This window comes from Littorina saxatilis, linkage group LG15, assembly GCF_037325665.1.
Source record: "Littorina saxatilis isolate snail1 linkage group LG15, US_GU_Lsax_2.0, whole genome shotgun sequence".
Lineage (NCBI taxonomy): Eukaryota > Metazoa > Mollusca > Gastropoda > Littorinimorpha > Littorinidae > Littorina > Littorina saxatilis.
In genome coordinates, this window is record NC_090259.1 from 2,251,323 (window position 1) to 2,264,623 (window position 13,301).

Here is a 13,301-nt window from a genome sequence, read left to right on the forward strand (position 1 = left end):
CCACTAGAATATTTCAACACTCGACGGTAATCCACCAATCAGAAATACAATTTTTGACCTAGTTGACTTTCCACTCCTCACTATTTACTCAAGAGTGCATTGGTTTCGCAAGGACTTTCACAACCCAGGGTTTTTTGTATGCATAAACAACCCTGGTTGCTAGGCATTGAAACATAATATATAGAAGCCCCCAACTAACGACGGTCACTGTTCGCTGTAATTCCTGAGCAAAAGGAGCAGAGTCGTCTTTTCGACAACAAAAAACTATCAACCAGCAAAATGGCCAAGCTCATCCTTGCTTCTGTTCTCTGCATTTTTCTTCTGGTCAAAGGTAGGTCGTGTTTTGTGAACTGTCTGATGAAGAAAAAACCCATTTGTAGACTTTTTTGGACACCAGAAACATGTTTTTGGTCACTTTCGCTCAAATACAAAAGGCACTTACCTTCAGCCAAAGGCCGAAACAGATTCATCAGGCCAAAAAAAAAATAGGTGTGGTTACGGTAACATAGCCAAAAAAAATAGGGTAGGTAGGTAGGCAATCACTTTTTTTTTTTAAACTTTTTTTTCTAATGTGTACAAATTAAACCTACCGTACTTTCCCGGTGACAAGGCGCTTTGTTATCTAAGACGCACCCCCTTCTTTTTAAAAAAAAATTGTAATCCAGTCACCCATTGGACGCAGGGCGCACCAAAATGACCCAGTTTTTGCCATGAGAGGTGGTTCCCCTGTCATATCTGAGAGAGGAAACACTTCCTGCATCGGGGTCAGTGACCGGTCAGTGACCAAAGGCATTGTGATAGCTGGGTGGCCTTGTTAAAAGACACGACCTTCTTCCCAGGGGTCAATGACCCAGTTTTTGCCATGAGAGGTGGTTCCCCTGTCATATCTGAGAGAGGAAACACTTCCTGCATCGGGGTCAGTGACCGGTCAGTGACCGAGTTTAACAGAGTGGAAATCTGTGTGTGCGGCCAGATCAAAGGCAGGGCAGTACCAAGTAGCTGAAACATGCATTATCACAAGTTGTTTGACTGGTACTCAAGCGGTCTCTTTGATTTTTTTCGTATTTCATACACGGATTAGGCGCTTCGTTATACAAGACGCAGGGGTCGAACTCGAGGAAAAAAGTCGCGCCTTATGACCCGGAAAGTACGGTACTTGACAGGGAAATAAGTGTGCGACACGGACGCTTTCGCTTTCATTGCGTTTTTTGCACTCGTTTTTTTTTTTTTTTTTTTTTTTTTTTGACAAATGTAATAAAAAGTTATAGGATCGGCCCCTAAAAATAGGGTAGGTCGGGTTACCGTAACCACACCTATTTTTTTTTAGGCCTCAGCAAACGCTTACAAATGAATCCAAAACTGTAATAAATAAAATAGAGACATAAACAAATCTTATAGAGGGAGGTTTAAAAAAGTACCCATTTTCTTTATTTCCCGAAGTTTTGTTTGTCCAAATTCAAACAGAGGAGATCTGAGGCCTGGTCGTTTATTTGAGCATCAATCCGGTGAACATTTATGGATAACCTGCGAGCCTCGTATATTGTGACATGTCATTTGTATGCAGATGGTCATTATATGTGAGGAATTTTGACAAGAGAAATGTGCCATTCAGATTAACTCCTTAAACCTTTGTAGCCAAATTCTGAGATAGTGGGGTTTAACAAAGACCGGAGAAACAGTCGTTTTGCCTGTGTAAGCTTTCTATTCAAACACGACTGACGATTCGAGGAATCACTGCGAACAGTACTCATGCGAAACTTCTGGGGTCTTTTTGAAAGGGGTTGTAATTCTTAACACATCCGTTTCGTGAATATCATAGACAAAACTAATTTCTTTGAAAAGAACAACTTTTTCATGTAAGCCTCTTGTACGTCATTGCTGATTATTACCATTTTAGTGCACCATACGGCTATTTGACAAATCAGGAATGATTCTAGGTGACCAGCTAAACATTATAGCGATCAGGCCGGGACCCTTTTTATATTTAGTCAAGTTTTGACTAAATATTTTAACATCGAGGGGGAATCGAAACGAGGGTCGTGGTGTATGTGCGTGTGTGCGTGCGTGTGTGCGTGCGTGTGTGCGTGTGTGTGTGTGTGTAGAGCGATTCAGACTAAACTACTGGACCGATCTTTATGAAATTTGACATGAGAGTTCCTGGGTATGAAATCCCCGAACGTTTTTTTCATTTTTTTGATAAATGTCTTTGATGACGTCATATCCGGCTTTTCGTGAAAGTTGAGGCGGCACTGTCACGCCCTCATTTTTCAACCAAATTGGTTGAAATTTTGGTCAAGTAATCTTCGACGAAGCCCGGACTTCAGTATTGCATTTCAACTTGGTGGCTTAAAAATTAATTAATGACTTTGGTCATTAAAAATCTGAAAATTGTAAAAAAAAATAAAAATTTATAAAACGATCCAAATTTACGTTTATCTTATTCTCCATCATTTGCTGATTCCAAAAACATATAAATATGTTATATTTGGATTAAAAACAAGCTCTGAAAATTAAATATATAAAAATTATTATCAATTTTTTTTTTTCGAAATCAATTTAAAAACACTTTCATCTTATTCCTTGTCGGTTCCTGATTCCAAAAATATATAGATATGATATGTTTGGATTCAGTAAAAACACGCTCAGAAAGTTAAAACGAAGAGAGGTACGGAAAAGCGTGCTATCCTTCTCAGCGCAACGAATACCCCGCTCTTCTTGTCAATTCCTCGGGCACTGCCTTTGCCACGGGCGGTGGAGTGACGATGCTACGAGTATACGGTCTTGCTGCGTTGCGTTGCGTTCAGTTTCATTCTGTGAGTTCGACAGCTACTTGACTAAATATTGTATTTTCGCCTTACGCGACTTGTTTATCTCACTGAAAATAAACAAGATCAACTAAAATCTTAACCCCGGCCGGGTCATACCTAAGACTTTAAAATTGGCAATCTAGTGGCTGCTCCGCCTGGCGTCTGGCATTATGGGGTTAGTGCTAGGACTGGTTGGTCCGGTGTCAGAATAATGTGACTGGGTGAGACTCCATGAAGCCTGTGCTGCGACTTGTGTCGTGTGTGTGGCGCACGTTATATGTCAAAGCAGCACCGCCCTGATATGGCCCTTCGTCACGTCGGCTGGGCGTTAAGCAAAACAAACAAACAAGTCGCGTAAGGCGAAAATACAACATTTAGTCAAGTAGCTGTCGAACTCACAGAATGAAACTGAACGCAATGCAACGCAGCAAGACCGTATACTCGTAGCATCGTCAGTCCACCGCGCACGGCAAAGGCAGTGAAATTGACAAGAAGAGCGGGGTAGTAGTTGCGCTGGGAAAGATAGCACGCTTTTCTGTACCTCTCTTCGTTTTAACTTTCTGAGCGTGTTTTTAATCCAAACATATCATATCTATATGTTTTTGGAATCAGGAACCGACAAGGAATAAGATGAAAGTGTTTTTAAATTGATTTGGAAAATTTAATTTTGATAATAATTTTTATATATTTAATTTTCAGAGCTTGTTTCTAATCCGAATATAACATATTTATATGTTTTTGGAATCAGCAAATGATGGAGAATAAGATAAACGTAAATTTGGATCGTTTTATAAAAAACATATTTTTTTTACAATTTTCAGATTTTAATGACCAAAGTCATTAATTGATTTTTAAGCCACCACGCTGAAATGCAATACCGAAGTCCGGGCTTCGTCGAACATTACCCGACCAAAATTTCAACCAATTTGGTTGAAAAATGAGGGCGTGACAGTGCCGCCTCAACTTTCACGAAAAGCCGGATATGACGTCATCAAAGACATTTATCAAAAAAAAGAAAAAAAAGTATGGGGATATCATACCCAGGAACTCTCATGTCAAATTTCATAAAGATCGGTCCAGTAGTTTAGTCTGAATCGCTCTACACACACACACACACACACAGACAGACAGACACACACACACACACACACACGCACATACACCACGACCCTCGTCTCGATTCCCCCTCTACGTTAAAACATTTAGTCAAGTGACTAAATGTTTTAACGTAGAGGGGGGAATCGAGACGAGGGTCGTGGTGTATGTGCGTGTGTGTGTGTCTGTCTGTCTGTCTGTGTGTGTGTGTGTGTGTGTAGAGCGATTCAGACTAAACTACTGGGCCGATCTTTATGAAATTTGACATGAGAGTTCCTGGGTATGATATCCTCAGACGTTTTTTTCATTTTTTTGATAAATGTCTTTGATGACGTCATATCGTGAAAGTTGAGGCGGCACTGTCACGCCCTCATTTTTCAACCAAATTAGTTGAAATTTTGGTCAAGTAATCTTAGACAAAGCCCAAACTTCGGTATTGCATTTCAGCTTGGTGGCTTAAAAATTAATTAATGACTTTGGTCATTAAAAATCTAAAAATTGTAAAAAAAATATTTTTTTTATAAAACGATCCAAATTTACGTTCATCTTATTCTCCATCATTTGCGAATTCCAAAAACATATAAATATGTTATATTTGGATTAACAACAAGCTCTGAAAATTAAATATATAAAAATTATGATCAAAATTTTTTTTTCGAAATCAATTTAAAAACACTTTCATCTTATTCCTTGTCGGTTCCTGATTCCAAAAACATATAGATATGATATGTTTGGATTTAAAACACGCTCAGAAAGTTAAAACGAAGAGAGCTACAGAAAAGCGTGCTATCCTTCTCAGCGCAACGAATACCCCGCTCTTCTTGTCAATTCCACGGGCACTGCCTTTGCCACGGGCGGTGGAGTGACGATGCTACGAGTATACGGTCTTGCTGCGTTGCGTTGCGTTCAGTTTCATTCTGTGAGTTCGACAGCTACTTGACTAAATATTGTATTTTCGCCTTACGCGACTTGTTGTTTATCTCACTGAAAATAAACAAGATCAACTAAAATCTTAACCCCGGCCGGGTCATACCTAAGACTTTAAAATTGGCAATCTAGTGGCTGCTCCGCCTGGCGTATGGCATTATGGGGTTAGTGCTAGGACTGGTTGGTCCGGTGTCAGAATAATGTGACTGGGTGAGACATGAAGCCTGTGCTGCGACTTGTGTCTTGTGTGTGGCGCACGTTATATGTCAAAGCAGCACCGCCCTGATATGGCCCTTCGTCACGTCGGCTGGGCGTTAAGCAAAACAAACAAACAAGTCGCGTAAGGCGAAAATACAACATTTAGTCAAGTAGCTGTCGAACTCACAGAATGAAACTGAACGCAACGCAACGCAGCAAGACCGTATACTCGTAGCATCGTCACTCCACCGCCCGTGGCAAAGGCAGTGCCAGTGGAATTGACAAGAAGAGCGGGGTATTCGTTGCGCTGAGAAGGATAGCACGCTTTTCTGTAGCTCTCTTCGTTTTAACTTTCTGAGCGTGTTTTAAATCCAAACATATCATATCTATATGTTTTTGGAATCAGGAACCGACAAGGAATAAGATGAAAGTGTTTTTAAATTGATTTCGAAAAAAAAATTTTGATCATAATTTTTATATATTTAATTTTCAGAGCTTGTTGTTAATCCAAATATAACATATTTATATGTTTTTGGAATTCGCAAATGATGGAGAATAAGATGAACGTAATTTGGATCGTTTTATAAAAAAAATATTTTTTTTACAATTTTTAGATTTTTAATGACCAAAGTCATTAATTAATTTTTAAGCCACCAAGCTGAAATGCAATACCGAAGTTCGGGCTTTGTCTAAGATTACTTGACCAAAATTTCAACTAATTTGGTTGAAAAATGAGGGCGTGACAGTGCCGCCTCAACTTTCACGAAAAGCCGGATATGACGTCATCAAAGACATTTATCAAAAAAATGAAAAAAACGTCTGAGGATATCATACTCAGGAACTCTCATGTCAAATTTCATAAAGATCGGCCCAGTAGTTTAGTCTGAATCGCTCTACACACACACACACACAGACACGCACATACACCACGACCCTCGTCTCGATTCCCCCCTCTATGTTAAAACATTTAGTCAAAACTTGACTAAATGTAAAAACAAAAAACCTAAAATCTTGAATTAAAAAATACCTTCTTAGGGATTGAGACAGAGTGAAATTTATGATATTTTCAAATACACTTTAATACACTTTATCAACTAAAAATACCGAAAAGCCAGTTTTGTTGGTGGATGCTTCACAAAACGGCAAGGCACGATCCACCCTCTGAGTGTGCAATGCCGACCCACCCTCTGAGTGTGCAATGCCGACCTGCTCACTTGAAAATCGCATGGTCAAGTTCTGAGGTATCGATCCTGCCATTCTTTTTAATTTAATTTTGGCCGAAATGAGCCGGTAACAAAAAGAAATTTATGTGGAGAAATGGTTTGGCATTTTTGGTTGCGTCTTAAGAAAGTTGTTTCGTACCGATCCAAAGAAAAAATGCGTAACTAAATTGAATACCCATAATGCAAAGTCACTTCAATCTCACAGGTCCCGAAACCCAAACTAGCCGACACCTGCGTGTCATTCTTGAGGAATCCCCCGAATCTGCGAGCAAACGAATGCCCCAGGGTCGCGAATTCAGACCAATTTTGTGTCTGTACACCGAGGCTGGGTGACACCATGACGTCTATCTCCAATCAGCGCGCTGGCTTCTAGCAGGAACCAAGGATAGATTCGCCAATTTAAAAACCCTATTGCATGAAAAATCGCACAAAGATTGTAATACTATAAAAACACACAATCCACTAACACATAAATTATACTCAACAATGGAAACCCCGCGGCGTAGACGCAGAAAACCCCATTAATGTCAGAGCTGATTAAAAGCGTTGTCTCTTGTTAATTGTAGCGGACGGAAGTGACTTTGCATTATGGGTATTCAATTTAGTTACGCACACTCGTGAATTACCAAGCAGCTGCAAATACCCACTCGTGGTTTATTTTCCAGTAATCAACTCTTGGTCATTGTTTAAGCTCTATTTAATGACCTGTAATTTTTAATGAGTTGGGGCCATTCTGACCAATCACAGGATCTGTTTAATTAAAACGCCAACTTGATTGAATTACAATAAAACTTAACTCAAAGTACTTAAAACTGAATCACTTAGGGGACGATTTCAATTCCAGAGCAATTCCGGGGCGGGGATATAGCTCAGTTGGTAGCGCGCTGGATTTGCATTCAGTTGGCCGCTGTCAGCGTGAGTTCGATCCCAGGTTCGGCGGAAATTTATTTCACAGAGTCAACTTTGTGTGCAGACTCTCTTCGGTGTCCGAACCTCCCCCCGTGTACACTACATTGGGTGTGCACGTTAAAGATCCCACGATTGACAAAAGGGTCTTTCCTGGCAAAATTGCTTAGGCACAGTTAATAATTGTCTACCTATACCCGTGTGACTTGGAATAATAGGCCGTGAAAGGTAATGCGCCGAAATGGCTGCAATCTACTGGCCGTATAAAATTTCATCTCACACGGCATCACTGCAGAGCGCCTAGAACTGTACCCACGGAATATGCGCGATATAAGACTCATTGATTGATTGATTGAAGACTGACGCAGCATTCGGACAAAAATCACACAATATTGCACTAGCCTTGTAGGATGAAAAATGATACGCGAAGTGTTCAGACTCTTTCTCTCTAGCTCTCTTTCTCTCTTTTAGTTCTCTCTCTCCCAACTCTCTCCCACCCTTTGTTATCTCTCTCTCTTCTCTTTTTGTTCTCTCTCTCTCCCCACTATCTCTGTCTCTTCTCTTTTTGTTCTCTCTCTCTCCCCACTCTCTCTCTCTCCCCACTCTCTCTCTCTCCCCACTCTCTCTCTCTCTCCCCACTCTCTCTGTCTCTTCTCTTTTTGTTCTCTCTCTCTCCCCACTCTCTCTCTCTCTTCTCTCTATCCTCGCGTGTGGTTTTCCATTTTTTCTTGTTGGTCATTATATCCCCTCTCTCTCTCTCTCTCTCTCTCTCTCTCTCTCTCTCTCTCTCTCTCTCTCTCTCTCTCTCTCTTTCATATTTCTCTCTCTCTATCTCATATTTCTCTCTCTCTCTTTCTCTCTCTTTCTCTCATATCTCTCTCTCTCTCTCTCTCTCTCTCTCTCTCTCTCTCTCTCTCTCTCTCTCTCTCTCTCTCTCTGCGTCCCAAGGACAGATTGTAAGAAAAGGCGTAGCCTTAAATCTTAATCCTTGTTAAATAAAGTTCAATTCAATTCAATTCAATTCTCTCTCTCTCTCTCTCTCTCTCTCTCTCTCTCTCTCTCTCTCTCTCTCTCTCTCTCTCTCTCTCTCTCTCTCTCTCTCGTATGTACCTTTTCACCCACTTACACGATTTGAAATGAATGATTATTAGAACATGAGATATGTGGATGTGAAAAAGCACCGGCCTGCTAGTTTACGTCAGTATACCCCCTTGAATAAAGAATTATCTCATCGAATGTTATCGTATTTTATCACAAGAGGTATCTAACTCTTATCTTATCCTATGGCATGTCTAATCGTATCTTATTTGACAACTAGCAGTCAGGCCCGGCTTCGCCCGGGTGTTTCTGCTCTCCCCTCTCTCAGAAACCTCTCGAATCTTATTCCAATGTGGATAAGAAAAATGACAGTGTGAGCTCATACATTTGGATGTATAGGCAAGGCAAGTTTCTATTTGGTTCAACGTGTTCTTCGTGATTTGTTTACCCCTTCTCACACCCACTGTAGTTACCGTCTGATTAAAGCACGCATACCTCATGAGTGAGCGCGTCATACCTTTTTGAACAGGGGAGAGAAATCTGTAAATACTCGTGATCTTTCACTGAGGCGATCGTTTCGTAAACATTATTCGCGATGATCTGGAAGGCAGGGAGGGGGAGCAGGGGGCAGGGTTAGTGTGTGTGTGGGGGGGGGGGGGGGGGGGGGGGGGGGGGGGGCGGCGGGATGATAGCGGGCGGGGGGTAACCCTTGAGAATGACACGGTATACTGTTTGATGAGAGTTACCTCCCTTCCGTGGGTGACAAAGCATGACTTACCCCCCTTGCACTATATAGACTGTATTGATAGATGGGGAGGGTAATTATCCGAGGAAGGAAACAATGTCTGGAGAAACTGAAACCCAGGTGCACATTTGTGGGTCCAGGGCAGTGTGCATGCAAAATATCTTGTGCTTATCTTTTGCCATCTCTGATGTATGGCGACCACAGACAGACAGACACACACACACACACAGACAGACAGACACTCTCTTTTATTTATATGTATAGATAGATAGATATCATATGTGTGCTCTTACCTTTTCTTGTCTTATCTTATCCTATCACATGATACGATATGTCTTATTTTACCTGCAGTTATTTTATCTCACCATATATGTCTACTCTTTCCTTTTCATATTATGTGACCCGTTCTCACAAAAAGATAGATAAGTCGTTGGCGGCCAGCTGCTCAGCGAACAGAATAAGGTGGTGAGAGTCAATATGGTTGAAATTACCTTGTTTGCTGTTTGGGAGAGAACTATGCTTCATTTACCTTATGCTGCCTGCATTTAGTCAAAATCATCCTACAAATGTGTTACACTTGATTTTGTTCATACCTACTATCGATCCGAAGCGTCCCTTTCTTGTAAACAAAGGCCACACAAGGCCACATTGTCAAACTGATTATTTGCAGAACCCCCGCTTATTATACATCGTTGGAAATATCAAGGACTAAATTTTGATCTGGTGCCCCAAAACTTTCATAGAAACCCAATGATAACGGTTGTAACGGCCAAAACAAATACATTATTTCTGGTCTAATGTCTATGCTTTTGTATACTATTTCTCACCATTTCATGAGCTACGAAGCATGAATTACCTAGGTTGCTAGGGGAAATACCTGTTTTCAATGTGACAACTTTAACATTTATTTTCTCAAAATGGCCGACATGCTGGTTAGTAGTTTTAAACTAATGTAACAAAGTAATGTTTGTACCACTCACTTGCAACTTGCATCATTGTAAAGAGGGATGTCTGTACTTTCTTAGCATATACATATCACAGGATGCTAAAAATCAACTTATCTATCATTTTGTGAGAACGGGTCACATATGTCTTCTCTTATCTTATTTCAATATGTAATCGTATATATTTTTTTTGTTAAGAATTATTATTATTATTTTACATTCATGTCGCTTTTGGCACTGTTTCTGCTCAAGTTTATCATAGCTCGCCTCATTTCATATTTGAATATGTGCGTGCTGATGTGTGATGTGGTGCTTGGTGTTTTTCAGGCACCGAGGCACAAGCGGCAGGAGTAGCCTGTGGTACCGATAACAAGTGTGACGACGGTGCAACATGTGAAGGCACGACATGCAGTAAGTACCCGTCCCGTGTGTTTTGCTGAGAGAGACGATGATAACTTGTGTTCTACCCCATCACAGTAAAACCATTGGGGCCATACTCCTGGTTGAGAGGCCTGTGACTGATTCCATGTCAATAAGTACTACAAGTTCATATCACTATTCATTGGCTCTATCGCCCAGTTGTAGCCGCTTGCTTCACTTGATACAATAAACCGTTCATAGATCGTCGTCCTTCCGAACAAAATCCTGTGTGTGTCATCGAGAATTTAGGATTCTGCGTTGGGAAATCCTTTCATGCATTGACGTCTTGCGCCTTTCGGCGATTGGTCAATGATGTCGGTCACGCTTGAAACTAACGCTACTTGACATTTGTTTCCAAACTTATACGAAGTGAACGGGAGTATTATATATTATATATAGGGTCAGTTATTAACTGAACTTGCCTCGAACAGTGAGATAAAGAGAACAGTACACAAATACGAACGGAAGCATTCGGAAACTCGAATCGAGTCAATACTGATCCCCACGCTCGAGAACTCGAGTGTAATATTATTTTGAAGTTTAAATCTCCCTCGCCAACCGTGCGACAGAACAGCTCAGTTGGTAAAGCGCCGAACGCTTTCCTTACAATGGTGGTCATGGGTTCCATCCTCTTCGACGGCAATTTAAAAAAAAAAGTTTACTGAAAAAAACAAATTCTTAACTCGTAATCCTTGTATTTTTATATTTAGTCAAGTTTTGACTAAATATTTTAACATCGAGGGGGAATCGAAACGAGGGTCGTGGTGTATGTGCGTGCGTGTGTGTGTGCGTGTGTGTGTGTGTAGAGCGATTCAGACTAAACTACTGGACCGATCTTTATGAAATTTGACATGAGAGTTCCTGGGTATGAAATCCCCGAACGTTTTTTTCATTTTAGTGAGAAATGTCTTTGATGACGTCATATCCGACTTTTCGTGAAAGTTGAGGCGGCACTGTCACGCCCTCATTTTTCAACCAAATTGGTTCAAATTTTGGTCAAGTAATCTTCGACGAAGCCCGGGGTTCGGTATTGCATTTCAGCTTGGTGGCTTAAAAATTAATTAATGACTTTGGTCATTAAAAATCGGAAAATTGTAAAAAAAAAATAAAAAATTATAAAACGATCCAAATTGACGTTTATCTTATTCTCCATCGTTTGCTGATTCCAAAAACATATAAATATGTTATATTCGGATTAAAAACAAGCTCTGAAAATTAAATATATAACAATTATTATCCAATTTTTTTTTTCGAAATCAATTTAAAAACACTTTCATCTTATTCCTTGTCGGTTCCTGATTCCAAAAATGTATAGATATGATATGTTTGGATTAAAAACACGCTCAGAAAGTTAAAACGAAGAGAGGTACAGAAAAGCGTGCTATCCTTCTCAGCGCAACGAATACCCCGCTCTTCTTGTCAATTCCACGGGCACTGCCTTTGCCACGGGCGGTGGAGTGACGATGCTACGAGTATACGGTCTTGCTGCGTTGCGTTGCGTTCAGTTTCATTCTGTGAGTTCGACAGCTACTTGACTAAATATTGTATTTTCGCCTTACGCGACTTGTATTCATTGTAGTCATTCCAAACGTTTCGGATGATCTATGAATCGAAATAATGAAACAGTTGCATCATTATTGGGTACTTCCGATCCGGCAGCGGACAATTTCCCCAGAATCACCCATTCTATTTTTATATTTAGTCAAGTTTTGACTAAATATTTTAACATCGAGGGGGAATCGAAACGAGGGTCGTGGTGTATGTGCGTGTGTGTGTGTGTCTGTGTGTAGAGCGATTGAGAGTAAACTACTGGACCGATCTTTATGAAATTTGACATGAGAGTTTCTGGGTATGATATCCCCGGAAGTTTTTTTCATTTTTTTGATAAATGTCTTTGATGACGTCATATCCGGCTTTTCGTGAAAGTTGAGGCGGCACTGTCACGCTCTCATTTTTCAACCAAATTGGTTGAAATTTTGGTCGGGTCATGTTCGACAAAGCGCGGGGTTCGGTATTGCATTTCAGCTTGGTGGCTTAAAAATTAATTAATGACTTTGGTCATTAAAAATCTGAAAATTGTAAAAAAAAATAAAAATTTATAAAACGATCCAAATTTACGTTTATCTTATTCTCCATTATTTGCTGATTCCAAAAACATATAAATATGTTATATTCGGATTAAAAACAAGCTCTGAAAATTAAATATATAAAAATTATTATCAATTTTTTTTTTTTTCGAAATCAATTTAAAAACACTTTCATCTTATTCCTTGTCGGTTCCTGATTCCAAAAATATATAGATATGATATGTTTGGATTAAAAACACGCTCAGAAAGTTAAAACGAAGAGAGGTACAGAAAAGCGTGCTATCCTTCTCAGCGCAACGAATACCCCGCTCTTCTTGTCAATTCCACGGGCACTGCCTTTGCCACGGGCGATGGAGTGACGATGCTACGAGTATACGGTCTTGCTGCGTTGCGTTGCATTCAGTTTCATTCTGTGAGTTCGACAGCTACTTGACTAAATATTGTATTTTCACCTTACGCGAAGTCCACTAAGTTCCCAAATTCTCAACCTTCGTCTGTCCAAGTAGGCAATATCGACATCTCTTTCTCTTCTTCAGCTAGAAACCTCGGCTTCACCATCTCCTCAGACATGACACTCAACAAGCACATCTCCAACATCTGTAGGTCCGCATACTTTGAACTCCGCAAGATCGCAACCATCCGCCATACTCTGTCCGTTCAAACTACAAACACTCTAGTCTGCTCTCTTGTTCTTTCTAAACTTGACTACTGTAACTCTCTTCTCTCTGGCTGTCCACTCTACCTCCTGCACAAACTACAGAAAGTTCAAAATTCTGCAGCACGCCTGATCCTCAAAGCACGAAAAAAAGATCATGTCACACCACTTAGCCGCACACTCCACTGGTTACCCATCCAAGCCCGCATTGAATACAAACTGTCCACTCTCTGCTTTCACTTCTTCTCTGCCTCGT

General features: G+C 40.4%; 1 protein-coding gene and 1 long non-coding RNA gene across 2 annotated transcripts in view; one reads left to right on the top strand and one right to left on the bottom strand.

The window, feature by feature from the left end:
* LOC138948192 (uncharacterized) overlaps window positions 1-13,301 on the bottom strand; it is a 74,594-nt gene that overhangs the window by 44,257 nt on the left and 17,036 nt on the right. The gene's annotated exons all lie outside the window — the stretch shown is intronic.
* LOC138948189 (uncharacterized) overlaps window positions 176-13,301 on the top strand; it is a 19,533-nt gene continuing 6,407 nt past the window's right edge. Inside the window, exons 1-2 of the mRNA XM_070319693.1 lie at window positions 176-331; window positions 10,211-10,294. Of these exons, the coding sequence (XP_070175794.1) occupies window positions 280-331; window positions 10,211-10,294 (136 nt within the window). The 5' untranslated portion in view covers window positions 176-279. The remainder of the gene's footprint in view (window positions 332-10,210; window positions 10,295-13,301) is intronic.